This window comes from Phyllobates terribilis, unplaced genomic scaffold (genome assembly GCF_046119375.1).
Source record: "Phyllobates terribilis strain yellow unplaced genomic scaffold, ASM4611937v1 Scaffold_2__4_contigs__length_985480577, whole genome shotgun sequence".
Lineage (NCBI taxonomy): Eukaryota > Metazoa > Chordata > Amphibia > Anura > Dendrobatidae > Phyllobates > Phyllobates terribilis.
Genome location: NW_027362762.1, coordinates 169,602,441 through 169,629,605, shown reverse-complemented (window position 1 = coordinate 169,629,605; position 27,165 = coordinate 169,602,441). Strand labels below are relative to the sequence as shown.

The 27,165-nt window shown below is 43.2% G+C and overlaps 1 protein-coding gene across 2 annotated transcripts in view; it reads left to right on the top strand.

Annotated features, from left to right (window-relative positions):
- The first annotated feature begins 692 nt into the window (after positions 1-692).
- The window catches only part of MARCHF9 (membrane associated ring-CH-type finger 9), a 213,186-nt gene continuing 186,713 nt past the window's right edge, over positions 693-27,165 (top strand). Inside the window, exons 1-2 of one of the 2 annotated variants that reach the window (XM_073663263.1) lie at positions 693-945; positions 1,035-2,168. In XM_073663263.1, the coding sequence (XP_073519364.1) occupies positions 1,845-2,168 (324 nt within the window). In that variant the 5' untranslated portion in view covers positions 693-945; positions 1,035-1,844. Of the gene's footprint in view, positions 2,169-27,165 lie in introns of both variants that reach the window. The other variant, XM_073663262.1, reaches the window with a different exon arrangement.

Below are 27,165 nucleotides of genomic sequence, written 5' to 3'. Positions count from 1 at the left end.
CCGGCCATGTAATGATGACAGGTCACTCTCACATCACCCCTGCGGGGCACACACCGGCCATGTAATGATGACGGGTCACTCTCACATCACCCCTGCGGGGCATACACCGGCCATGTAATGATGACAGGTCACTCTCACATCACCCCTTAGGGGCACACACCGGCCATGTAATGATGACGGGTCACTCTCACATCACCCCTGCGGGGCACACACCGGCCATGTGATGATGACGGGTCACTCTCACATCACCCCTGCGGGGCACACACCGGCCATGTAATGATGACGGGTAACTCTCACATCACCCCTGCGGGGCACACACCGGCCATGTAATGATGACGGGTCACTCTCACATCACCCCTGCGGGGCACACACCGGCCATGTAATGATGACGGGTCACTCTCACATCACCCCTGCGGGGCACACACCGGCCATGTGATGATGACAGGTCACTCTCACATCACCCCTGCGGGGCACACACCGGCCATGTAATGATGACGGGTCACTCTCACATCACCCCTGCGGGGCATACACCGGCCATGTAATGATGACGGGTCACTCTCACATCACCCCTGCGGGGCACACACCGGCCATGTAATGATGACAGGTCACTCTCACATCACCCCTGCGGGGCACACACCGGCCATGTAATGATGACAGGTCACTCTCACATCACCCGCCCAGCTGCTACGTGAACCCGCACGTCAGGTCCTGAGCTCTCACCCTGCAGCCGCAGATGCGCAGCCCGGATCCTACAGCGGCGGCGGCGGCTCCACACATGACACATCCACTCCACTGAAATGTTTTATTTAACATGCCATACCGGAAGGAGAAGCCATATTTATCCTGCCCTCACTTCATAGCTATCCATTGCTGCCACGGCTCAGTGCAATAACAAGCCAGCCCTTCTTGTGAGTGCAGAATGAAGCGGCCGGCAGCCGGTGATCGGTAAGCCTCAGCTCCTGCATGTGGGGTGTCTCCTGTTATTGGGGGGTCTCCTCCGCTCCAATCCATGTCTGCCGCTTGTGTCTGTGCAGTGAGGATGATGCCCCCCAGCAGCAGCTGCAGGGTGGACGCCGGGGCTGGTGCTGATGCGGCTCCCTGATCACCGCTGGATGGATGGACAGTCACATCAGGCTGGGGATGCTGAGAGCTGAGACAAAAGAGGAGCCCTGCGTGTTTCATCCACGGAAAAGAAAGAGGAAGCAAGGGGGAGGGAAGACATAGGAGGAAGCCCAGCACCTCATCCAGATGGTCGCCTTCTCCATTGGATTATAAAGGATTCTTGTCTCTTCTTTTCCTGATGCTTTGCTAGCATGGAGGGCTGCACTCCCTGCAGATAGGATGGGCAGAGATACCCCAATCTTCTGTCCCCCCATCCTGCATCCATTTTAATTGCTTTTTCCTCTATCCAGCAAACCCTTCTGCCTTCCACACAGCAGATTGTTGCACACCCTTTACCTGCAGTTCACCCTTTACCTGCTGTCCACCCTTTACCTGCTGTCCACCCCTTTTGGCCTTAAGGTTGCAGGTCCTCCCACCTCCTCCTCTCACTGCATGTTGGAATAATACAACTATTTTACAAGCCTTTTTCCTGAAATGTATCTCTAGAGTCCAGATTATTTGCTCCCCGTCCCCCCTCCTTTTTATATACAGAAGGGTTGATGGATGCCTCCCCTTTAGATAGACAATCCTGAATTGCACTCACTTAACCCCATGCAGTTCAGTCCCCTGTCACAGGAGCACAGGAGAGTGAGAAGCGTTCCACTGTCATTGGGTCACTTGGGACCTCCGTCCATGCCGCTGTGCACTGGAACCCCCCAAACTCTTGGTCCACCGGCCGGTGAATGATGTTTAAATACCGGCTCCGTATGTTCTTCAATGAACTTAAGGTTCTGGTGCTGACCCGATCTGGGCGAAGTGAACCGGAGCCGGGTCACGCTATGAGAGGGCTTGGGGTTGGGGGCTGCGGATGGCCACCCTTTGCAGACTGCTCCTCCAGAGATGATGATGAGGAATACTATGGATCTGATCCTAGACCCCGCAGCCTGGCACTGGAGGAGAAGGATGGAAGGCTTGGGGCTGCGCTGGACGCTGTGTCCCTGGGCAGCAGCATTGACAGTGGCATGAGGACCCCGCAGTGCAGAATCTGCTTCCAAGGCCCTGAACAGGTGGGTCCTGTTTGTACTTGGGGTCATACTTAATGCTTGAGATAAAGTCACCTAAGGTAAAGGGTCTTGTCTTGGGGGGAGGGGGGAGAATGTGAATATTTGCTTTTCCTCCATTTCACCAGGGCTAATATATCTGAGGAGCTTCTAGTACTATCATACATTGCTACTGAAAGCTGAGGGTTCTGGATTTTATGCACCTGACTATATATATATATATATATGTGTGTGTGTGTATATATATATATATATATATATATATATATATATATATATATATGTATATATATATGTGTATGTGTGTGTGCTCCTCTCTATGCCTATATAACAGTGTTGATTTTCATTAAAACATTCTGTCGTCTCTCCGTGCAAATGTGAACAAAGGGCTGTACAATGAGAGTATGTTAGATTGCACTGGAACGATTCTCTGGTGGCTTTTAGTACATGAAGAAATGTGCAGGAGAATATATTGTGTCTGAGATCTCTGGGCTGGAGCCTAAACCGTCCGTAGACACACTGATATAATTTGGCTGATTAGGTATTGTACGTATTCTGGTCGCCTGGGCCATCGGTCACATACGTTCACAATTTTTATTGTTATTAATAGCAAGTGGTCAAGAATTGAGACTATATTAGAAGTCGTTATGATGTTTTCTCCCAAAAAAAGATTCTTCATGGAATTTTATCTCTTTATGCGTGTTTTGAGAAATGAATGATGCTCCTATAATAACCTGATTGAATGCAGATCTTGGTATGTATGGCAGCACGTTGTTCATTGTGTCTGAAAGGTCTTCCTTGGTCTTTGGAAGTGAAGTAGTCAGTATATTGGATATTTAGATTCCTTCCTTTACTCATATTTGAAATGACATTTGAAGAAAGATGTCTTTGTTGTGTTGCTTAACTTGGCTGATATCTGGATTAAACAATTAATTTATGATATGTTAATGTATCAATGTGGAGTCGTCTATCAAGACCCAAATTGTTGTTTGAACTTCGATACTTAGGCCTATGTGGAGGGTGACGGGAACATGGTCCTCCAGCAACACCCACTAAGTGAGGCAAATAGTAAGGTAAACTTGTCATCCTACAGTAAATATTCAGTAGTAACATTTCACAGGAATTGTATGGTTATAACATTTTCCACCCATACATCTGATTGACAGGACTCTTAACTAGAATAAAAATAGGAGCATAGTGGCCAAGATCCAGTTGTTGTGAGACTGTGTATGAAGCTATATTGGCAAGTAACATTGCCCAGCCCTTCTAAACTTCCTTGGCTTTTAAATGCATTGGTTATGAACCATGTGAACTTTAAAGAAGCATTCTGGATTTTTTCCCTCCTCATCCCCCACCTAATTGTCTATCACGTTCTGCACGTCACTTATATATTGCACTCACTTCCCTACAGTTCAGCCTTCTATTTCTTCTCTTCAGTCACCATCTTGATTCCTTGATCTCATCCTGCATTTTCATTCCCCTATGCTATCAATCCCATGATGCATCACCACAACCTGACATGTGGAGCTATAGGCAGTATCATCTCTGCCTGACGTGCTAACACTGATTATTCTTGCCTCAATATTCTCTCATATATTATAAATATTTAGTCTGTGATGATGAATCTTCTTCTTCTACATTATAACTGTGTGACTGGAGCTGTGTAATTATCATCAGTATTTGTGATAGAAGTTTCCATCTCCCTCTGTGGAGAACTTCATTGGTATCCATGTAATTTTGTTATAAGGAACTTCTGATGACTGAGCTAATGATCCCTTTCAGAGAACAGAAAAGCATTTAACTCTCAAAGTGGGTCACCATGAGATCACACGGCCTAAATGAAGAGAAGGATATCACGAATTATACCAGATAAAAAGCAATTAACTATGTAAGGTAATACCAACCGAATTATATGTACTGGGGGAGTAGGTAACAATGAATGATCCAAACATGGAGTGTTACTTTAAAGGGGTTGTCCGCGACTTTAACATTGATGGCCTATCCTTAGGATAGGTCATCAATTTCTAATTAGTGAGGTGTGACACCCGGCACCCCCGCCAATCAGCAGTGTTGGCGGCCTCCGGAACTGCTCAGTTGCGGAGCTACACAGCACGGCTCCGTCATCTCTATAGTGGCCTATTATTCAAGTCAATAGGGGGTGGATGTGTAGTACCTGGCCATGACCACTGTTCCATCGATGGAGCTATGCTGTACAGCTCCGTAATTGAGGAGTTCTAACACCGTGAACAACTGATCGGCACCGACACCGTGAACAACTGATCGGCACCCCCAACAATCAGACATTAATGACCTATCCTAAGTATGGGCCATGAATATTAAAGTCTTGGACAAAGTCTTTAAATAGAAACATCTAGATGATGACCATTATGATTTAGGCTATGTGCCCACGTTGCGGAAATGAAGCAGAAAATTTCTGCTTCATTTCCGCATGTCCTTTCCCGGAAAAACGCATGCGGAATTTCGCAAGCGTTTATAGCGCGTTTTTCGCGCGTTTTCGACATGCTTAATTGCCTTGCGTTTTTTATTGCATTGGAAAGGCAATTCCGCATGCGGAAACGCAAAATTAATTGACATGCTGCGGATTTTTGTGCGCATCAAAAACGCTGCGGAAAAATCCGCAGCATGGGCATAGAACTTGCGGATTCGCATTGGGGACCATGGGGTGCGGATTAACAAGCGTTTTACAAGCGTTTCCGCTGCGGAAATTCCGCATCAAATACGCTTGTAAAACGCTACGTGGGCACATACCCTTAAACCAGTGGGCATCTTTAATTCAGAGCCCTTTTTGTTTTTCTGCCAATTTTTATGTTCTATTGACTGGGATGGCTAAGAGCAAGGGCAAGAGCAACCTCTTCTGTGTTAATGGTATTCCTACACTCAGAACCTAGTTTTTGTGCTTTAGGGATGTCTAGTAGATGCCCATATTTAAAGTTCATGACCGGTGGTACTGGAGTCATCTATGCATCCTCTGAAGCTTGCAGTATTTCTTTTTTTACAATTGAATCATAATAGCATGGACTCCTAGGCCCACCAACTAACCTACTCTGCCAACACATGCTACTATATCGCAATGTAGATGATCCATGCTTTATATGTTACAAAAATGACATTGAATGTAGCTGTTGTGCCTGGAAGACCATTGCAGGGTTGTGATACTCCATCAAGACCTTTGGCCCCTTCAAACTCCAACATCCATGGGTCCAACAATAGAGATAGGCCAAGGATATTCCTAGTCATTGTGCAATTTACATGATATTTTATTGTGCTTCCACATCATATACTTATAAAACTCCTGGTTTTCTCCGCATTGGGGCTTGTAGGCCCCCCTAGGCATAGGGAAATAGTAGTGATTACACCCTCTCCAAAGCCTATTACTGTACCTGTATATTCATTGCATTTATTTTACATTTCTTGCCTAAAGGCTGAGCACATATATATCATAACCTGTTCAGGAGTTCACATGAAATACAAGTAACTAGAATAAATGCAGCCGACCAGAAAGTACACTGGCCATAGAGGATTATAAAATGTAGTAGATCTCCTCTCAATTGTCTCTTTTAGTATTATATATTATTGCAAATGGATGTAGACAGATATTTTTCCTGAAAATGGCCATTTCTTAGCTATGACATAGTTTCTCCACTGACTTTCACCTTGTTGTTCTCATGATGTAGAAGAAAAGTGAGTTCATCAAACCAGGCCACCTTCTTCCATTGCTTCATGATACAATTTTGATGCTGACATGCCCAATGTAGGCATCATCAATGGTGGTCATGAATCAGTATGACTTGACCCGTCTGCAGCTACGCAGCCCCATTTGCTGCAATATGAGATGTTCTATGAATGGTGACACCTTCTACCATAGCCTACATTGGGTTTTTTTTCAGCAATTTGTGCTACAGCTGATCTTCTGTGAGGCTGGGCAGATGGACAAGCCTTCGCTCCCCACATTCATAGTGAGCATTGGACACCCGTGACCGTGACACCCCATGCATGGGTTGTTCTTTCTTGAATTACTTTTGATAAGCACATTCCACTACAAAACCTGATGTTATGGAGGTCACCTTTATACTTGGCTCATGTCATAGTCACTCAGATCCATACAGGCACCAAATTTTTTGGTTTCCGATAACATCAACTTTAAGAAATGACTGTTCACTTGCTGCCTAATGTCTACTCTCTTGCCAGGTGTCATTGTCATGGGATTATCAATGTCTTGCTCTGAAATGCTGCGGTGTTCCTAGTAACTAGGCAACATAGGTCACATAGGGAGAGACCTGTCATGTGGAGCGGGGTGGGGAGAAGCTGACCATTGACTGCATGAGACTAGTCAACCAAGACTCATATTTATTTATGTTTATGCATGTCTATTGTCTAGGCATCTGACACTGTAGACATATTGTGCATAATGTGACAGTGTAACACATAGAGTACATTGCACTTATTACAGTCATTGTAGATAGGTAGAGTTAGCCTATGTACACATGTTCTAGAGTTTGAAGCTGATTTTGCTGTTGCAAAAACCATAGTGTTTGCAGGAAAAACGCTGCATAAAATGTGCATTATTTTGCCTCATTTTTGCATTTATTTTTGATCATTTTTACTTGCATTTTTTTCCCTATTCATTTGAGCGGGTGAAAAGCGCTGCAAAAACTGTGAAAGAATTGACATGCTGCAAATTAGAAAAACGCTTTGATAGTTATGATCTGCAAATAAAAAATAAACAGCATGAGATGTCAGACATCTCATTCCCTTTGATAGTACTGTAAAACTCTACATTTTTCCCATGTCAAAAATATGCTGAAAAAACCCACAATGTGTGAACAAGCCCTCAGAAGTTTTTTCCTAAATGGCTGGTATCTGTAGAACTATGCCTGAGATGAATACATGTTCTCCTTATTCTCCTGACCTGATACAAAGCTGAGAAATGTGGATCCTTATCTGGATGTTTTTGCCATATGTGAGTGTAGGGTGTGACTCATAAGTGAGTCATTGGCGTTCATAGTTTGGCATCTGGCATGTATTTGAGGCTTTGGGTCAAGATATCTTTGAGGGTTCTGTCTGGGATTGTGTCCAAGCTGTATTTTTTCTACTAATCTTCAAATTGGAAGTCATTTATTAATTTGAGACTGGATGTAGTTGGAGATTTGAGATTTTAGGATTTAAAAGAAAAGCTGTGGATGTTAAATCTAAGATATTACTGCAAAATGTGTTGCACGATAGTCGGGACAATCTTCACTGATTGCGTCGTGTAGCTTAAATAGAAGTAACTAGGGTTCTCTTAGTGAATAATAGAGCAAAATGCTTTGTGTGCATTGAGTTCCCATATCTACAAATGACAGGATGTTTAAAGGGCACTTGTTTCTGGGTGTAGAATAAAAAAAATATTTGACTTGCTTGTTTATTATCCCACGTATTTCCATACATTGAGGTGGAAGGCAGATGGAGGTCCTTCCACTGTTAATGGCTGCCACTGCGAAAATAAGAGAAAAAACTGACCCATGAGAACAAATGCAGCTGACACTGGTAGATGTGAGACAACCACATTTAGGCTGAGCTCAAATCTAAACAAATGAATATTAAAGTCATCTGTACTCTTACGACGGAAAGAATGGAATAACAATGGTAGGTGGACCATCATGATAAAAAGAAGAAAGTAAAGATTAGTTATAAAAGAAGAAATAAAGATTGAGAGATGGTGAATGGTGGGAAGAAGGGGAATGGTAAGAAGGCTTGGTTTTGGGCACCCATTAACGCAACGCACCACTCCAGCCTTTTTTTAATCACAGCGCTGAAGTGGTGCCACTAATCTAAGTTCCCTGCCTCTTGTCTTACACTTAGCAGCCGCCATCTTCAGCTCTTCATGAAGCTTCTCCGGTTCTGTGCTGTTATCTTGTGACCGCAACTTCTGACTGACTGGAAGTGAGAGGTAACCATCACTAGCTCTCAATGTAAGTCTATGGGAGGCTCGTTCTGGCCCCTTCTGGATCTCATAGACTTGAGTAGTGACTTACTGCTCATCCAGCAAACACTGGAGCGAGCTGTAAGGTCACAAACTGCACAAGACCGACCGGAGCAACTCTGATAAAAGATAAAGATGGCGGCTGGTAAGTATAAGATAAAGTGATGAAGCGCTTGGCAGCGTGAAACGGTAATCACTCTTTTTTCTGTCTGTCTGTATCCTCCACCCAGTATGTAAGTAAAAGTAAAATCTGCTGCAAATACTCAACATGTGCACATACCCTAAGGCCATGTTCACACGTTCAGTATTTGGTCAGTATTTTACATCAGTATTTGTAAGCTAATACCAGGAGTGGGTGATAAATGTAGAAGTGGTGACGTGTTTCTATTATACTTTTCCTCTGATTGTTCCACTCCTGGTTTTGGTGGCTTCCAAATACTGATGTAAAATACTGACCAAATACGGAATGTGTGAACGTGGCCTTAGGGTATGTTCACATGTTGAGTATTTGCAGCAGATTTTACTGCAGCAAAAAGCAGAGTGTTAGGATGTTACTCTAATTTTTTACACCTTTTTGATTTGTTTTTTTCTCGCGTTTTTATTTTCTCATTAATTTAAGTGGGTGATAAACACTGCAAAATGCTGAAGAATTGATATGCTGCAGATTTGAAAAAAGGCTTTGATGGTTCAAATCTGGGAGGAAAAAAAAGCAGCTTGTGCAAGAGATTTCAGAAACCTGATTCCTTTTGCTGGTCCTGTAATGTGCAGTGTCTTTTTCTGTGCAAAAAAGCACGGGGGAAAAAACACAGAGTATGAACAAGTCCTTAGGACTTGGAAATATTAAATTGAATCTGTCAGCAGGATTTCACTCACAAAATATTTATATGTGCATGTAGCTCTTTCAAAAACAAATCCATACATACCTGTAAATGGCCAGTCCGTTCCTCCGTTACTGAGAAATCATCCTTTCTCTGCAAATGAGGCTAAAATACTAAGATAGTTCTGAAGCCTCTGTCACTCCAGCTCTATTCTCCACCCAGTGATGCTTTTTCCTGCTTGATTGATAGCCTCTATGTTGTGTGACTTCAGGCAAGCAGAAGCAGGCGGCATTGGTTTGGGAATAGAGCTGGAGTGACAGAGGCTTCAGATCTACAGCCTCATTTGTATATTTATTCAAATGCTGATTTTTCAGTAATGGAGGAACGGACTGGCCATGTAAACATATTGCTGGACTTGACTTTCAAAGTGCTACATGCACATATAAATAGGTTGGGCGGTGGGGTGAAAGTCAAGATTTCAGATGTTTTCTGGAATTTATAAAAGTAGGCTCAAGGCAGTAAATGGCATGAAGTAACACAAGTACCATGACTTAATCGCTGCTCCTCTCCTTAATGGATCAGTAATGTGGATACATACCGTAGCATACATGTAGAATAGAGCAGCAAATAGCAAGCTAGTTATTATCTTTTGCCTATCTTATTGGAAGCAATATGTGGACGTGTAGCACCGGAGTTCAGGTCATTTGGGCTATACACACATCAATCAGTAAATGATCCCTCTTTAGTGGATGCAAATTTCTCTAAATATTTAAGCAATCTGTCTTAGCAAATGAAACAGAAGTCTCAATGCAATATTTAAGAAGCCTTCTTGCTGTTGCAGCAATGATCGATAGTCATTTTACCATGCATTATTCTGCAGTAAATAGGCTTTATTCTCAAATCAACTGATGCAGCAAAATGAGGATTGTAATGAAGCATTTATGTAGTAGTTGCTTTGTGCTCTGCTAATTGGGCACAGTAAGTTTAAGTGTATAAATTCAGTATTTAGTTGTAATAGCAGCCAATATGTAAATGTACTCTGCACTCCCCCATTATGTCTGAAATCCGGGTCCCCCAATTATGCAGTCTACATTATATTGTAGGGCCACCACCGCTATACAGCGCGGCCGTGTGTTCTTTCCTGATAACCTACAGACAGGAGATGAGGGAGGCGATGGACAGCAGCATGGCCGGACTCTCACCGTACATGAGTTCCGGTATTCTGTATTAATAAAAAGCTGAAGTCTGGTGGATACACAGCTGATAGTCCTACTGAATAGACTGCTAAATACAAGCAGATCGGTGATAAAACACATGGCAAGGTGCGTCCATGGCGAACTAGGAACTTCCAAGGGGCATAGCAACCCCGCAGCCGAAATGTGAGAGGCCTTCGACCTAGCGCACACAGAACACTGACGCACCCACTTGATGACTTCCCTTTGCCACCCTGGCCACCAGAAACTCCGACCGATAAACTTCCTAGTTTCCGAAATCCCTGGGTGACCCGCCAACCGAGACTCATGACATTCAAGAAACAACGCTCTCCTCAAGACTCTAGGCACAAACAATTTACCACACGGAGTGTTAGTTGGTGCCGCACTCTGAGCTCCTAGGATGCTACACATACTGAAGAAAACCCAGGAAGAGGAGACGGAAAAAAAAATAAAAAACTTATTTTTTTTAAACAGGGCTGGACATACTGTTATGTTCTGCAACTAAGAACTAAGGAATAATACTTATACTGTATGGAGGGCTGTGTGTGGATCACAGTTGGGGAATCATACTGTGATTGGGTCACCATACTTTGCCAAGGGGGATTGGGGAGTACAGTAGGGTCATCATACCATGCGTGTGGAGGATACTGTGGAGGAATTCACTGTGGGGTATCTTACTGTGTTTGGTGGGTACTCTTGTTGGCATCATGCTTTTTTATCTGTATTAGTCAAGGTTTGTTATCTTTTTTTATTACATATTTTAATGAGGCCATTATTCCATATGCTTTTTAATACTCTTACATTAGATTATATGATTCCAGTATGCCCCATTTGTGATTGTCTTTATTTTATTCTAAGATCTATTAATTAAAATGTACTATGTTCGTGGGAAAACCCCTTTAAGTTTGTTTCTATATGAAAAGGTTATTCGTTATAGCTGATAAGGTAAAACTTTTCCAACTGTAGACATTTTTTTAATAAATATCTAGGTTGGCCCACGACTTTGTCCAAGTTTTTAATTTTGGCCCCCTGTGTATTTGAGTTTGACTTCCCTGCTTTATGTGCACTAAGTAGGACCGCCCTCTGGACTCCTAATCCCAGAAAGAGCAGGGGATTAAAGTAATACAATACACCTTATCCTGAATCTAAGTCTCTGTCTGCTCTACACCTCTATACCTAGCTGCCCACAAATGAGACTCATATACTCCTATTACAAGATTAGCTCTTTGTTTCATTCTATCTTTTTTCTCTATTCTATCTAAATTTTGCCCTTTTCGGTCATCAGTAAACAGAATTCTTCGTTAAACGATGTGAATGGATTTCATACATTGATTACCGAAGAGATTACAAAGCAGAAGGACGGATGTCTGGGCTTTATGTCAGCATGTCCTCAGCTTCCTTACGTGTCCTACAACCACCGGCTCATAATATAGTGAGTTCTATGATAAAGACCCAGTCGTGCCTATAATTCTGTATATCTTACTACCAAAACTGAGGTTTCCTCCTCCGCTTGTGCACATTGGGATCATATCACCAGATGTCACCTCTTTTCCCAGCCAAAAACAACATTGTCCACATGAGCCAGGAAGATGCAGAAACCATCACCTGGAAGGAGCATCTGGCCCAAGGTACTAAGCTTGTGAGACGGGAAGAAAGACAGAGATTCCAGCTATCCCTCATAGCCACATTTTCTTCACATCATTTCTCTCCATGATCACTGTCCAGGTTTTTAATACACAAAACGTAGCCTCGAATTATTTACAAGGAAAGAACCATTTCTGGGAGATCAGTAATCTCAGTCTATACTGCCTTTATGGCGTGTAATAAGTAATAGTTCAGTACCGTGCCACTTTATATCGGCCCTGGCATAGATCACATTTATATAACAGCTGAAACAGATATTTAAATGCCTCTTCAAAGGAGCATTACTTTATCACCTAGAACTGCCAAAGTCAGATTTTTTTTTGCACATTTCCACGTATCTCCCAGTATGTATTAATTATTCATGCAGAACATATGTTACAGCTGTACAACTGACAAAACACATAGGGTGGCATGTACCAACCTTATAGAAACGTGACTTTATGTTTACAGCCGTGTTGCTCGGGTTAGTTCAAGACCTCGGTTAATGGTACCGAGCCTATATGTTCAGAGGAGGAAACAGCTGCTCGAGAATAGGAAGAAATTGGGTTTGGATCAAATTCTCAGTCTTTTTTTTACATTCAGAAAGATAGAGCAATATCTGCCATAGCAGATAGAAAGATATGGAATACGAAAATATATTACCTAGAAGTTCAATAATTAAAAGTAATGATCTTATGTTAAGTATTTTATTATTGTGGTATTTTATTTTTTGGTTTCTCTTACTCAGGTAAGACTATGTTCACACTCCACTCTATTCAACATCTCCAAAAGGTCCCCCAACTAGCACTGGTATTTTTGGTTTATGCAGGAGCTTGTGGATTGCAGTGAACCAACTCAACCCCCAATTATCACTGGTCTTTACCAATATTGGTTCTCGTATAGGGACCAAGGCTCAAAGACCCTATTGCGACAGCAACCCTTGCACCCACCTTAGTTACACCACTATTAGTGCACTTAGTGCACCATTACTTTTAGTTTCATAAATTTAGGCCATATTTACCTATATTGCCAGTGCCCCCTCAGACATCTTTCCAGGTATCCCTAATGCAGATACCATATCAGGAGACAACTAACTTCTCATAGATCCCTTATGTTAAAGGGGTTGTTCACTACTCGGACAAACTCTTCTCAATCCCTATGTTTGCCCCCATTAAAGTAATAATGTTATGTCACGCAAACCTCGTGGCTTGGCTTCACTCTTTCTGCCTTCGAAAAGAGGGAAGTGGCCACTGATTGGCCGCAGGTATCCCATGACAATAAAATGTCATGAGATTCCCAGGAAATCCAGTACCAACGCCGTTGGAACGGCTCCGACACTGGAGGTGAGCATAGCTGTTATTTTACTGGGGGCAAATATAGGAGTTTAGAAGGGTTTATGTAACGCTATGCCGGCATCCATGCATGCTACCTCTCTCTCCTCCCGGCAGGGACGCCGACATACTCACTGCCATGGCCGCTAAGTAGCGTCTTCTTGTCCTACCGGTGCTTCCTGCTCCTGGGCCCGTGCTCGGCTCGTGGGTCTCCGGGCAGCGTGCTTAGTGCACGTGCATGCTCCCCACTTCTTGAAGGGGTATCGCACACTCTGAATCTGCTCCCAGCCAATAGCTGGGAGACATCTAGTACTTAAGGCATCCTCCCCTGTAGGGAGTTGCCTGTACAACGCCCTATTAGTGCTAGTTTGAGTTTGTCCCTTTTAGTTGTATTCTGTTAGTACCTGAACCTGTTGCTGAACCCACTTAGTCTGAACCTGTACCTGTTTTCCGTGTTATCTGAACCTTAAGCCACCCCAGTGGTACCTGAGCCTGAAACCGCTCTGGTGGTACCTAAGCTTGCAGCCGCTCTGGCAGAACCTGAACCAGTACCATTGTCCATCCTGTCAAGCGTTCCAGGATCTGCACAGTCTGAATTAGCACCAGTGTCCGTCCTTTTAAGTGTTCCAGGATCCGCAGTGTCTGAGCCTGCACCAGTGTACCGTCCTTCTTTGGACTCAGAGTCCGTGTCTGCGATTATGACCCTTGGGGTCAGCTGCCATAATACCAGAGACCACCCTTGTAGTGATATTTGGCGGTCACCTGCAGCTCAAACCTAACTCCACCATCAGGAGCTCTAGCGAAAACCAGATGGCCGCTTAGTCACAGACCTCCAAGGGTAAGCCCAGACTGTGGTGCAGTGGGACCACAATTCACATTCGTGACAGTTTGTATAGGCCATGGACTCCGCTGTTCCCAAGACTCCTCTTTCTTCGGGGTTGTACCAAGAGAAGATTTGTCAGTGAGATCAGCAGGAAAACATTTTGTCCTATCTGCGGACTGTGAATATCTGGTTGGACGCCCTGACGACATCTGCTCCACCCACTCCAACCCAAGCTGCAGTAATCTCTGGAGTGAGTACTCAGCCTGCAACTTGTGCATCTAGAACTGGTCCTCATCTGTCTGATCTGACATGTTACAATGGGGACCCTAAGCAGTGCAGTGGGTTCCTATATCAGTGCACGCTGCTCTTTGAAATGTTGGCCCATCAGTTTCCCTTTGATCAGGCTAAAGTGAGATTCCTGATTTCCTGATGTCCCACCTAGCAGGAGATGCCCTAGCCACGTCCCTACAAGGGTAAGCCCGGACCGTGGCACAGTGGGTCCATGATCCACGTGCGTGACAGTTTCTCCGAGTAGTGAACAACCCCTTTAAAGTCTGCTTTACTGTAGCATGTAACTGCATTCCAATGTGTGACTTTAAAAAAGACTTTTCCCCAGGTCAGAAGTGGGCAGTTTCCACTCCACTCTTATTTTATTACTGCAGCTCCCGTTAGTTAGGCATTTATTTTCTAAATCCACTATACAGTTCCATAGCTATGAACCTTATTATCTAGTGATATTTTTATGGTTTTTGCTCACGGGTTATAAATGCAGAACAGCCTAAAGACATGTCGCCAGAGAATCTTGTGAGCAACGCCCCCTTCGTGAAGACCATAGAAATAGCACTAAATAAATAGCTTAAATTGGCTCACATCTCTGGAACCGTATGGTGGATTTTAAAAGTACAAAAAAAATATTATTATTAAATGACTAATATTAGGTAAGTATAATCCTGGCTGAAGATCAAGGGTCCATATTCTCAAAATAGAGTTTTTATTTGTCATTTCTTTTAAGCAAGATGACTATGAAACTTGAAGCCAGTGTCACTATTAACGACGGGAATGAGGAGGAAAATACATTACTTGAATTTGGTAAGATTAAATGTTGAAAGCGTGAGTCACCCATAATTATAATACATTAGAGCATCCACTCTGGGCTTGTGCTGCTTAATGGCTGTGATGAAGGCTCGGGCTGGACAGGGTTAATGTTGATACTGTGCAGCTTATAATTTGTAGTAGAGAGAAATTATCATAAGCATTTTAGGATGAAAGGAAACAAACATAAAGAGCAGAAGCTATAAGAGCTCTCGTCGTCTCCATAGTGTGATGGTGACTGTTCAAGAAGAAGCAATATCAGTAACAGGACCCCTAGACTTACAGTGACTTGTCATAGAAGAGGTGCGGTGGCGTCACAGAATCTAATGAGTGCAGCATCGACAGTGACGTGACATGGAAGTGGTGGGGTGACGTCCCGGCATCTAGTGAGCACAGCATCAACAGTGACGTGACATGGAAGAGATGGGGTGACGTTCCGGCATCTAGTGAGCGTAGCATCTACAGTGACGGGACATGAAAGAGATGGGGTGACGTTCCGGCATCTAGTGAGCGTAGCATCGAAAGTGACGGGACATGAAAGAGGTAGGGTGACCTCCTGGCATCTTGTAAGTGCAGCATCGACACTGACGGGACATGGAAGAGGTGGAGTGACGTCCCGGCATCTAGTGAGCGCAGCATCGACAATGACGGGACATGGAAGAGGTGGGGTGACGTCCTGGCATCTAGTGAGCACAGCATCGACAGTGACGTGACATGGGAGAGGTGGGGTGACGTCCCGGCATCTAGTGATCACAGCATCGACAGTGACGTGAAATGGAAGAGGTGAGGTGACGTTCTGGCATCTAGTGAGCGTAGCATCGCCACTGACGGGACATGGAAGAGGTGGGGTGACGTCCTGACATCTAGTGAGCGCAGTATTGACACTGACGGGACATGGAAGAGGTGGAGTGACGTCCCGGCATCTAGTAAGGGCAGCATCAACAGTGACGGGACATGGAAGAGGTGGAGTGACGTCCCAGCATCTAGTGACTGCAGCATCAACAGTTAAGTGATATGGAAGAAGTGGAGTGACGTCCTGGCATCTAGTGAGCGCAGCATCGACAGTGACGTGACATGGAAGAGGTGAGGTGACGTCCCGGCATCTAGTGAGCACAGCAGCGACAGTGATGGGACATGGTAGAGGTGCGGTGACGTCACGGCATCTAGTGAGCGCAGCATCGACAGTGACGTGACATGGAAGAGGTGGGGTGATGTTCTGGCATCTAGAGAGTGCAGCATCGACAGTGACGTGACATGGAAGAGGTGGGGTGATGTCCCGGCATCTAGTGAGTGCAGCATCGACAGTGACGTGACATGGAAGAGGTGGGGTGATGTTCTGGCATCTAGAGAGTGCAGTATCGACAGTGACATGGAATGGGTGGGGTGATTTCCTGGCATCTAATGAGCGCAGCATCGACAGTGACGTGACAGGGAAGATGTGGGGTGATGTCCCGGCATCTAGTGAGCCCAGCATCGATAGTGGCGTGACATGGAAGAGGTGCGGTGACATCACGCCATCTAGTGATGCAGCATCGACAGTGACGTGACATGGAAAAGGTGCGGTGACATCACGCCATCTAGTGAGCGCAGCATTGACAATAACATGACATGTAAGAAGTAAGGTGACGTCCCGGCATCTAATGAGCGCATCATCAACAGTGATGGGACATGGAAGAAGTGGGGTGACGTCATGCAATCTAGTGCGTGGAGCATCGACAGTGACATGACATGGAAGAGGTGGGGTGATGTCCTGGCATCTAGTGAGCCCAGCATTGACAGTGATGTGACATGGAAGAGGTAGGGTGACGTCCCGGCATCTAGTGAGCGCATCATCGACAGTGACGGGACATGGAAGAGATGGGGTGACGTCACGGCATCTAGTGAGCGCAGCATCGACAATGACGTGACATGGAAGAGGTGGGGTGATGTCACGTCATATAGAGAGCACAGCATTGACAGTGACGGGACATGGAAGAGTTGCGGTGGCCTCACGGCATCTAGTGAGCGCAGTATTGTCACCATCCTTGACTGTTTTGCAAAGAAGACATATTGGAGTGGTCTACAGTAGACAGCATATGATGTACAGTTGCATATCCAAAATCTGAACCCCCGGTTAAAGTGTTTATCATTTATCTTTTATATACTGTAAATTGTTGTTAAACTAGCACAAACTACTTGAAAGAAAAATAAAAGTCTTACAGTCCTTAGGTTAACCATCACAGGCCGCGTTCTGATGCTGGCTGGTCCCCATTGCTCTGTGCTTCCAAGGCTTGTCCTCAGTACTTCTGAAATGCTGCTCTGCCAGTCACTGACTGTGGTGGGTCATCACTGTGACCAGTGGGTATTTCCAGGAAGCACAGAACAGTGGAGACTGGGCAGTGCCTGAATGTGAGCCGCGGGGGATTGGGATGGAGAGAATGACTTATTTTTTCTTTTTAAGCAGAAAAACCCTTTAATGTAAAATCCAACCAGAAGCTTAAAGAGTAGGGCTGAATTTTCCTATTTACTAGAGAGATAAATTCTAGATTTGTTGGGATCCCTACTGATTCCTAGAGCGGTGGGCCCTGATCCCCCCACAATAGGGAGAGCGGCAGTCAGGTATGCTCCTATCTGCAGTTGTAGAGCTTCGTTGAACAAGGGACCAGGGTTTCCCTTCTAGAGATTGCAGGGGGGACCCAGAAGTCAGACACCCAGTAGTCTGACACTTGTCACTTTTCCAGTGAATAGGTGACACATTTTTTGACTGTACTCCATGTAAGATGCTTCCTAGTGGTTGAGCGGAGGCTAATATACCAGACAATCAGGCTCCTGAGATGATGAGTTTTCCATGAATTAGTGCAGTGCGTGGGGAAAAATGCTTCTTGCGTTAAGGAAACCATAAAGTTACTAGAAATGTTGTGTTTCCAGGAGAAAGCATTGTAGAACATATTGCATGATATATAATAAATGAAATGATAATTTACACCCAAATCCCCAATGCTTAGATGAGCTGTAATACACAACAACAATGGCTGATACGAGACTCATGAAAGATGGATTGGATGTAATGGACATTCTTTGTGGTTACACTTTTAGTAGCTTAATGAACTTTAAGGCCTATTCCTAATACCCATATACAATACACCTGATAGGAAATAATGCTACATTGCTCCAAAACTGTGATGTTAGTTACTTTTACCAATGCTTTATCTTACTTAAAACTGTACTCCCATCAAAGTTTTTATCCTCTCACTATATTGCAGCCATCATATTATATAGCACTGTGTACTTACAGTGGCTCATTTTGCCTTTCTATCCATCTAATTCTTCTCTTTTCCATTAGGTTTATGACATCACGTGATTAAAAACAGACTAGGTGAATCCTTGTAAGCTCTATGTAACAACAGAAAGTCAATTTCTCCTACATGAGTCATCATTAAAGCTACAAATCTAGGTCACTGAAAACATTTTGTGTTTCTAATGATGACTCATGCAGGGAAAAGAGACTTCCTGTTTGTACATAGAGATTAGAAGGATTGAGCTAGTCTGTTTTTAATCAGGTGATGTCATAGACCTAATGGAAAAGAGAAGAATTAACTGGGGGGAAAGGCAAAATGAGCAATTGTAAGTACATACTGCTGTATAATATGAGGATTATCATATATTAAGAGGATAAAAACTTTGAGGGAAGAAGTGCTTCTTTAACCTTCACTATGTAATGCAGCCAAACATGTAACAATGGTGTGGACTGTTCGGGTTGATACTTGGATATATTATGGCAAGTCCTCTTAGCCTATAAACGCACTCCAGTTTCAGGTTTTGGGATACTGTATGGCCCGCTCCTTGTGATCGACATTTAATATGTTGTGCTCTTTGACAGTTACTGGATACTATGTAGGACAGCTGGCAGATAGACATGAATTAATTAGATCTACGCCTGTATTATGGCCAGTGTGGTGGAAAAGTTCAGATATCAAGAACACCAACCAAAGAGAAGAATCCTGCATTGCTATAACACCTTTTGTAACCTAGTATTTTTAATGGTAACTTGTAGTAAACTTTCAGCTTAGGAAACCATAATGGAGATGTCCATTACTATGATACTAATGATGATATATCCTTGGAATAGGTCATCAATATAAAATTGTTGGGATCTGACATCCATCCCCTCCACCCATCAGCAGTTATCACCTTTGGTGGTAAGAGAGAAATAGCACAGCTCCTTACACCATTTAGTGGTCACAGCCTGGTACTGCAGATTGGCTCTTATTGAAGAGAATGGGAGCTGATGTGCAGTACCTGGCAACTGAAGCTTACATTAGGTATTTTCTTGTATATTTTCTTTCATTTTGTACCTTTGAATTGAGGAAGATACGTAGCAGTGATAGGAACCAGGCTCACGTGGTACGAGTGGCACATTAATGACTGTACCTGATAACCTTGTTATTCTGATGTGTTATTTAGAAATGGATGTTTCTGGCAATTGCATCTGTTTGTTCCACTACAGATGCCAATTTATAGATTTCACTCCCTTTTTTCATGTCTGAAATAAAAGCATCTGAAATGCCTGGCTTGGTATCAATCTGTGGTTATCTCTTCGGAATTGTCTGTAAATTGATAATATCATGTTAAAGCTGGCCCAGTATTTTTGTGTGTGTGATATATGGGGAGGGGGGATATTGATTTTATAGCACTTAAGCATCAGTCTTCATGCTTTGATTAAAATTACTTATTATACTTAACGTGGATCAGATTTTAGAATCTGGGTTTACATTTAAAACAATGAGAAGACTTAAAGGGGTTGTCCACTACTCGTGTCAGCACCAGCTCTCCCGGGAATCGCGTGACATAATGTCACGCCATCCCTGAGGCCAATCTACACAGGCTTCACTCTTACCGCCTTCAGACAAATCACATACAGTTGAAACCAGAAGTTTACATACACTATATAAAAAGACACATATGCATGTTTTTCTCAATATCTGACGTGAAATCAGAATAAACCTTTCCCGTTTTAGGTCAATTAGGATTACCATAATTTTTAATATTTGCCAAATGCCAGAATAATGAGAGAGAATGTTTTAAGGCATTTTTATTACTTGCTGCAAAGTCAAAAGTTTACATACACTAAGATTACTATGCCCATATGATGATGCCATGTGTTTGGAAGATTCTGATAGTTTTTTTTGAGTTTTTTGGCAACATCTGAGTTAATTAGAGACACACCTGTGGATGTATTTTAATGTGGGTGTATACCTTTCTGACAGGTTCTCTTTAAGTCTATATTTCCAAACCCTCTCCCTTGTGCGATCAGCCTTTACATTACACATATAGGGAATTATGTCTTTAAAAAAACAGCCGGCTGATGCTTAGGGCAAAAATTAGTAGTGCTGATATAAGCAGACTGTGCTGAAGCATTGAGTATTGAATTTAACAAACAAACCATGTAATTCCTTAGCCCGCTCTCTTGTCCTTTCACCGACTGTAACCCCTTCCTACCCTGCTAATGCATTTTCTAGCGAAACCTTTCATCCTCATCAGTATTATTCCCGCTATGCTGGAAGTGCCAACAACATGTTGCTTCCCAATTGTGCCCGTGTTTCATTGTTACACCTTTATGATAACAGCATTGATAGAGCCAACTGCTGTTACGAGCCATTCTACTCATCCAGCCAGGAAATCTATGATCATATCACCCATAGTCGTACAACCTAACCTCAAAACGGTAATTACCTTTTGTCAAGGTATTCCGGACACGTACCCGTCCTCTTTTCTTTCCATTACACGGGGGGCATTGTACTGTGGCGCTATTCAGAGTTTATAGCTTCAGACACCTTCTGATTCTATAATAGCTGAATTTTATCCTCCACTGTATTATGTACATAAAATAAAAAACATGGCTACTCTGACTGTGCCTTTAGAAGCACTTTTTGCGATATTCCGCTGGGAGATTGCTACATATATTGATATCTTAAGTCAAAAATTTACAGTAATCGTAAATGCAGTCCTTCTGGAAGATGAAGAATTGTAAGCTTCAACGTGCATCATTGGACCATACAATGTCTAAAAAACAAAAAAAAAAATCACTAAAAGCCGTGTGTTTTAGTTGGAAAGTTACTAAATGTCATGATGCTCTAGCAAAGGCAATGTCCGGAGAGGAATGCAGATGAGACATTTGTCCGGGCAGAGTAGTAGGAGGCAGGGAGTGTAATTTTGCCAAACAATGCACATTTATATTTCATCTGCATGGAAAGAAGAATATAACAAGGAAACAAAAAAATGGAAAACAATGATAATTAAAATTCCAAACGTACTATCTGACAGCGTGCTATAGAGGAAGACAATAGACGCATTGTGATGGTGACCTCACATGCGGGTCAGGCTTAGGAACGTGTCTAGGATGGTACATGGTGTTGCTTCTTGTAAGCGTCCGTCCCTCACCCAGTGCTGGGTTTATAGCCGGTAACTAACGTTAACAAGCCAACTGAATCACTGGAATTTACTGTAGGAGAAGCGAACCTGACGTATGGAATCGATAACACTACATTACTTAAAATTAGTTACTATGAATGTGTCTATGGTTTGTTACTAAGACATTGATCCATGGCATCAGCATCATGAGAAATAATTGTGCTATTCCCGTCATTATCAGGGGCATTGTGATAGTGCAGAGTAGGGTTATTTATCTCAGTAGGACATACGTGAATTGGGGTAGATTTATTATTTCTGTTATAAATGGAGACAAAAGAACCTAGAGAAGACAGGCAGAACCTCAAACTTAGGTCGGTGTCACCCGTCCTACATTGACGGTCCAAGTACAAACCGCAATGTCAAGACTGACCATGGATCTTCTGACCAGAACTCAACAGCCTCATATATGAATATGAGATTAGTGAGATTGGGTCAGGAGACCCGCGGCTGGTCCAGACATCACCATCTGTACTGGGACCGTGAGTGTCAGATGTATGAAATCCGCCTTACACCATCTCCTATTTCGTTCCCTTTTCACTAGCACCAATATACTTTGTGTGTGCACTCTGAATTTTTCCTATGCTAGTTACACCAACTGTTGGTTGGTTTATTTTAAACCTATATTTTGCTCCAAGATTTATGGCAAACGTCATTAATACATATGGTAAAGGGTTATTCCAATTTCAGCCATTCATAACTGATCTGGAATATCAGCGTCCTAGAGATGGGCCTCTGGAAACAACTGAGCAGGCCATCCTCTGATGTTTCCATAACCCCCCATATAAGCCATATAACGTGCTTACACCTGTTCCATTAGGTTTCTGTCATAAAAATATTAAGACCACTCTTCATCCCCTTCCCCTATAGTATTTGTCAAAAGAAAAGAGCTGACACTTTGGCCAGTGGTGTCTATGCAAATTAGCACACACAGCAGAAGTAGCTTGTAGACAAATGTTAGCACAAAGAGTGCTACCAAACCCAATTAGCGTGTGAATGTGTTTTCCAGTGACACAGGAATGCGATAAATCTACATGTAGGTGAGAAGGTTGTATTCCCAGGACTTCAAAAGACTTCAACAGAAATCTATAGTCTTTTCGGCGTCGACACGAAATATGGAATATCTGGAGTTCTATACTTCCGATATTAATGGGACCCATATTTTTAGTGGCAGGGTCAGCTAAGGAACCATACACATCTTTTTCTGTAGCTGTACGCACCTCTGGTGAGCTGTGGCGCAAAAGTACCAGAATAACTGACCGCAGCCAGGTCATGTATGGTCTCTGGAGAAAGGTAAATTCATAATAGAAAATATGGTACCACTGTCGGGCTTCTATGATCAACCAGCAATAAGTTATCCCAGAAGTTAGAGATTTTAATAAAAATATGAAGGCTGGAAACCAGCCCACGTGAGGTCATTACAGGGGGGTGGGGGCAGGCGTCTCCCTTCAGCATAAAAGACACAGCGGAAGGGGGGGTTAGTATTCATTGCCGGGGGGTATAGAGTCTATAAGCAAAGGATCACGTTCGATAATGTTCAAATTAAATTGATGTGCCCCCCCTTCAGCTATACTGAGTCATCTCTGCGAACTTTATAGTAAGTTTCTTCTTTAATCCTATTTTATTTTGGTGTAAACTGTATATCCTATACTGTATTGTCTCCTTTTGTAAAGTCTTTGTAGATTTTTCCTAAACACTGCCTCCCTTTTGGATTAAATATAAAATTTAACAGTTCTGTTTCTTTTGTTCTGTAATCGTTCCCTCCCCAGAAGCCATATACTCTACACCCTGCCAGGCCTGTATTATATTTCAAACTGGGTCGGTGGTGGCAAATAATATTGATTGGGCTATTGTGAAGCTAGCAGTGACCGTACGGGGTCATATACACAGATTCCATGCGTTGTGATTCGGAGGTGTATACGCCATACGCTCACTGAACGCTTGCAGATAACTACATTGTAAGTAATCGGGATCGTGTGCGCGCGAATCCCTGCTCAATCACGGCAGAGTGACAGCAGAGGCGGGATATTGGTGTCGGGATTTGTTTGGATTGTTTAATCATATCTATCATGGATCCTGTAAAACCAGTCTTGATAAAGCCATAACGGTAATTAATGGAATTGTAAAGCAGAACTCCCCCTTCCGTCATAATTGTTTACTAATGAATTAGTTTGACAAAGAAGATAACCCCTGTGAAAGTGTTAGGAATTGTGATTCTTTGCTCCCACCTGGGAATCGAGGAGGTACGGTGCTGCGCTACTCTGGTCACAGGGGCCACCATTGTCCTGACCCTGGAGGCAGAGCTACTACGCATGCACAGAGACTGTCCCAATTTTATGGAGCATCGCGTTCTGATGTTGTGGGATGTGTGAGGATGCAGGATGCCGTGTCTCTCACTGATTTCTCCGGTTGCTAGGCAACACATGACGCTGCTGTGTCTGTCACTATGCAGTGGTGGAATTATGTTCATTCTGCTGTGCAAGCCAGCAGGGAGTGGCTGTCTGGGGATGATTGGGAGGTATTCAACACCTGATCAATAGGTGGGCTATATAATCCTACTCCTTGCTCAGTCCTTTGCTGTTTATTACAGTTCCATGTGTTGTAGTGGTGGTAGCATTAGGATTTGCTGTCTTTTCAGGGGTTTTCTCATTTTCTCTTCTGGTTTCACTTCCTGGGGTTCTTGCAGAGGTCCTCACCTGGTTCTTGACTAGGTACCAGCCGCTTCACCAGACACCAGCTGTCGGGCGACAGTGGGCCTGAGAAGGGGTCTGCCAAAGTCCCACTTCCATTTACTGGGAGCTGGGTGAAGAGTATTCCCAGAACTCAAGCTGGGCAGCTTGTGCCAAGTGTGTCTGTGGCCGAGGCATTGCTGGTTTGGTGCCAGTCTTGCTGGGTCTCTCTGCAAAGCACATAACAGAAGGGAACCCATCCCGGTCAATCGGGACTGCAGCCAGAATTTAGAACTGCCACTTTCTGGTCTTGTGTCATACTAGAGGCAGAGACTGTCTTTATGCTGCAGTTCTAGAAATATCTGCAATACTAGTATTTTCACGTAATGGATATGACTGTGAAGACGCGCATTCTCCAATTTACAAGTGGGTCACTTGGCCACAATTGACTTTGCACATGGCGGGCAGCTGTTTTGAAGGTCACAATGTATGAAGCCTGTATGTGAGCTAGGAACCAGTGTCATAATTGAGACGTGTCGTAGCTCTTGTGTCGGTGATCTCGGTGATGTCCCGAGTGCCTAGGATATAACCTTTGTTCTTTGTTGCTTGGCTGTTACATTAAACTGATATAATGTGGCAACTAACAGACCTGAATTTCATCCTCACGTCTTCTACATAGAAGTTATGTGATCCGTTTCCTCGATAGGAGAGCAGACAATATATGCAAGTCTTTCTTTCAGCAGTCGTCTTATTCCAAAACCATCAAGGATATAAATTAGACATGTACATGGTTTACCCAGCCAACTCAATATTGACTATCACCGCTACTCAAAGTTTACTTTGGTGAGCTGACACAGACAGAATTTTATTGGCTGGCGTTCAGTGCAAACAGTAATTGAGTTTCTGCTGCATGAGATGCCCAACGTGTTGATAATACGATGAAAAAGGATCTAAATAGAAGGCGTCTGCTATAGAGTAATGGAGGGCCGATCCCTGCACATTAACCTTTCTCACCATAGACTGAACTGCATTAGAGGACTCCATGATCATATATGTGGGACATTATTCAGCAATATTGCTTTCTGTAGCTTGGAAACGGTGAATTATTCAGACCTGGTAATATGTTGCCCAAGAGACATCTAGACCAGTAGCGCAATAGAGCAAAAGAAGTGGGTATATTAAATCCATTCCCAAGATGAAAATCAAGGTCATTGAGTTAACTCATGTTTATTCCCACCTGAATATGAGATCTTATAAAATGCTCAGCTATTTGAAGACCTGACTGAGCTGGTTTAGCTAATGTTCCCATTCTAGGGCAGAGACGTGGAAGATATTGAGACCTATTCTGTTTAGTGCTTGATTTTCCTCGACATGCACTGGAGGTGGGAGAGAAGAGCGGGTGACATTACAGCAAAATGAGTCATAGAGGTTTATTACTAGATCTGCCTCAACTACGGCTAAGCCTCAAATTGCTAGCCAGTTTCATAAATATTCCTGTTCAATATCAGAATAAAAATATTTTCATGCAAAATAGTAAATTATGTTTAATTTTACTGTAACCGTATATATACAGGAAATTGGGCCGGATGAAGCTTAATTAGATTTGAAACCGCTGTAGCCCAGTCTGTGTGTTTTCACTCTGTATTCCCATATGACCTTGGGATAAAAAAGCTCACAATAATGTGCCAGTGGTGAGTGCCACTCATAATTCTAGAAAAAAAAATTCCTTCATTTTCTTATTTGTTAGTCTGTATGATACATTGCTGGCTTCCTGCTGACAAGGAAGAGCTTTTAAGGTGCCTGTAGTCCTCAAATCCCAAGCAGGTTTTCCTACATGCCCTCGTGTGGATAGGAGATAAATCTTGTTCATGGGATAAACTCCTTAATATGGGACCAGTGGGGTCTAACTCCCGGTACCCCACCAATCAGCTGTTATCACCTCGGGGCGGATGTAAACCTTGTATGGAGCAGAACACCACATCTCATACACTGTGTAGTAGACGCTGCCGGGTACTGCAGATCAGCACCTATTTTTTCTTAAGGTCTTATGTAAAGTAATTTAGCTAATGAATAGGAGCTGATCTGCAGCATCCACTAAACATTGCTCTGCTGTTCCGCACCATACCTTATTGACATCATTATACTGGAGGTGATAACAGCTGATCAGTGGGGGTGCTAGGTGATGGACCCCCACCGATCTAACAGTCATGATGTATCCTAAGGATATCCTAAGTCATCAATATCATAGTGGTAGACAAACCCTTTAATTAGTTAAACGTTGATTAACATGTAAATCACCTCTTTGGGGCGTCAGTCCAATTCTTTCATTTTAAATATTTTATGGAGGGTCCCTAAATTGTAATATTTAAAGTGGATGCCAAGGAACTTAAAAATAACTGTTAATGTACATTTTATTAGTTTCCTAGATGCCTTTTTATGGTCACAAATGACATTTAGTTCTGGTACTTAATGATGTAGGGTGGACATCATTATAATTTGCAACTAGTGCAGCTGAACTGGAAACCAGTAGATCTGGGATCGGCTGCCATCTTAAGAAAGAAAATAATGCTGTCTGTCTTTTAGATTGCATGTAAGGGACTAAGCTAATGGGTTTCATAGCTCACAATTACTTGTGGAATGCAAACCACCAGAGAATTAACTTATTTGTGGGGTTTGTTAGAGAGACGTGAAGGATGTGCTCTGTGATGGCCTGTTGGAGAGTATGGGGCACATATGTTGTTTGTGCACAGGGCCCTATACTCTTAGTGCCCGGTCCTCACACTATAGATTTACTCTGCTAACACTAGATGGCACATTTGTTCTTCATTAATACTATAGGCTTCACAGTTTTATCCTCAGGTCTGTCTGTGATAATCTGGAGTGCTATAGCTGAACAGGCTGAAATTGTATGGTTGTCGATTCAGGTAATATTAAAGGAAGCAGAGCAGTAGTCAGGAAACAATCTGGATTTGGCACATAATTAACGCTGGAGAGTTGAAGAGC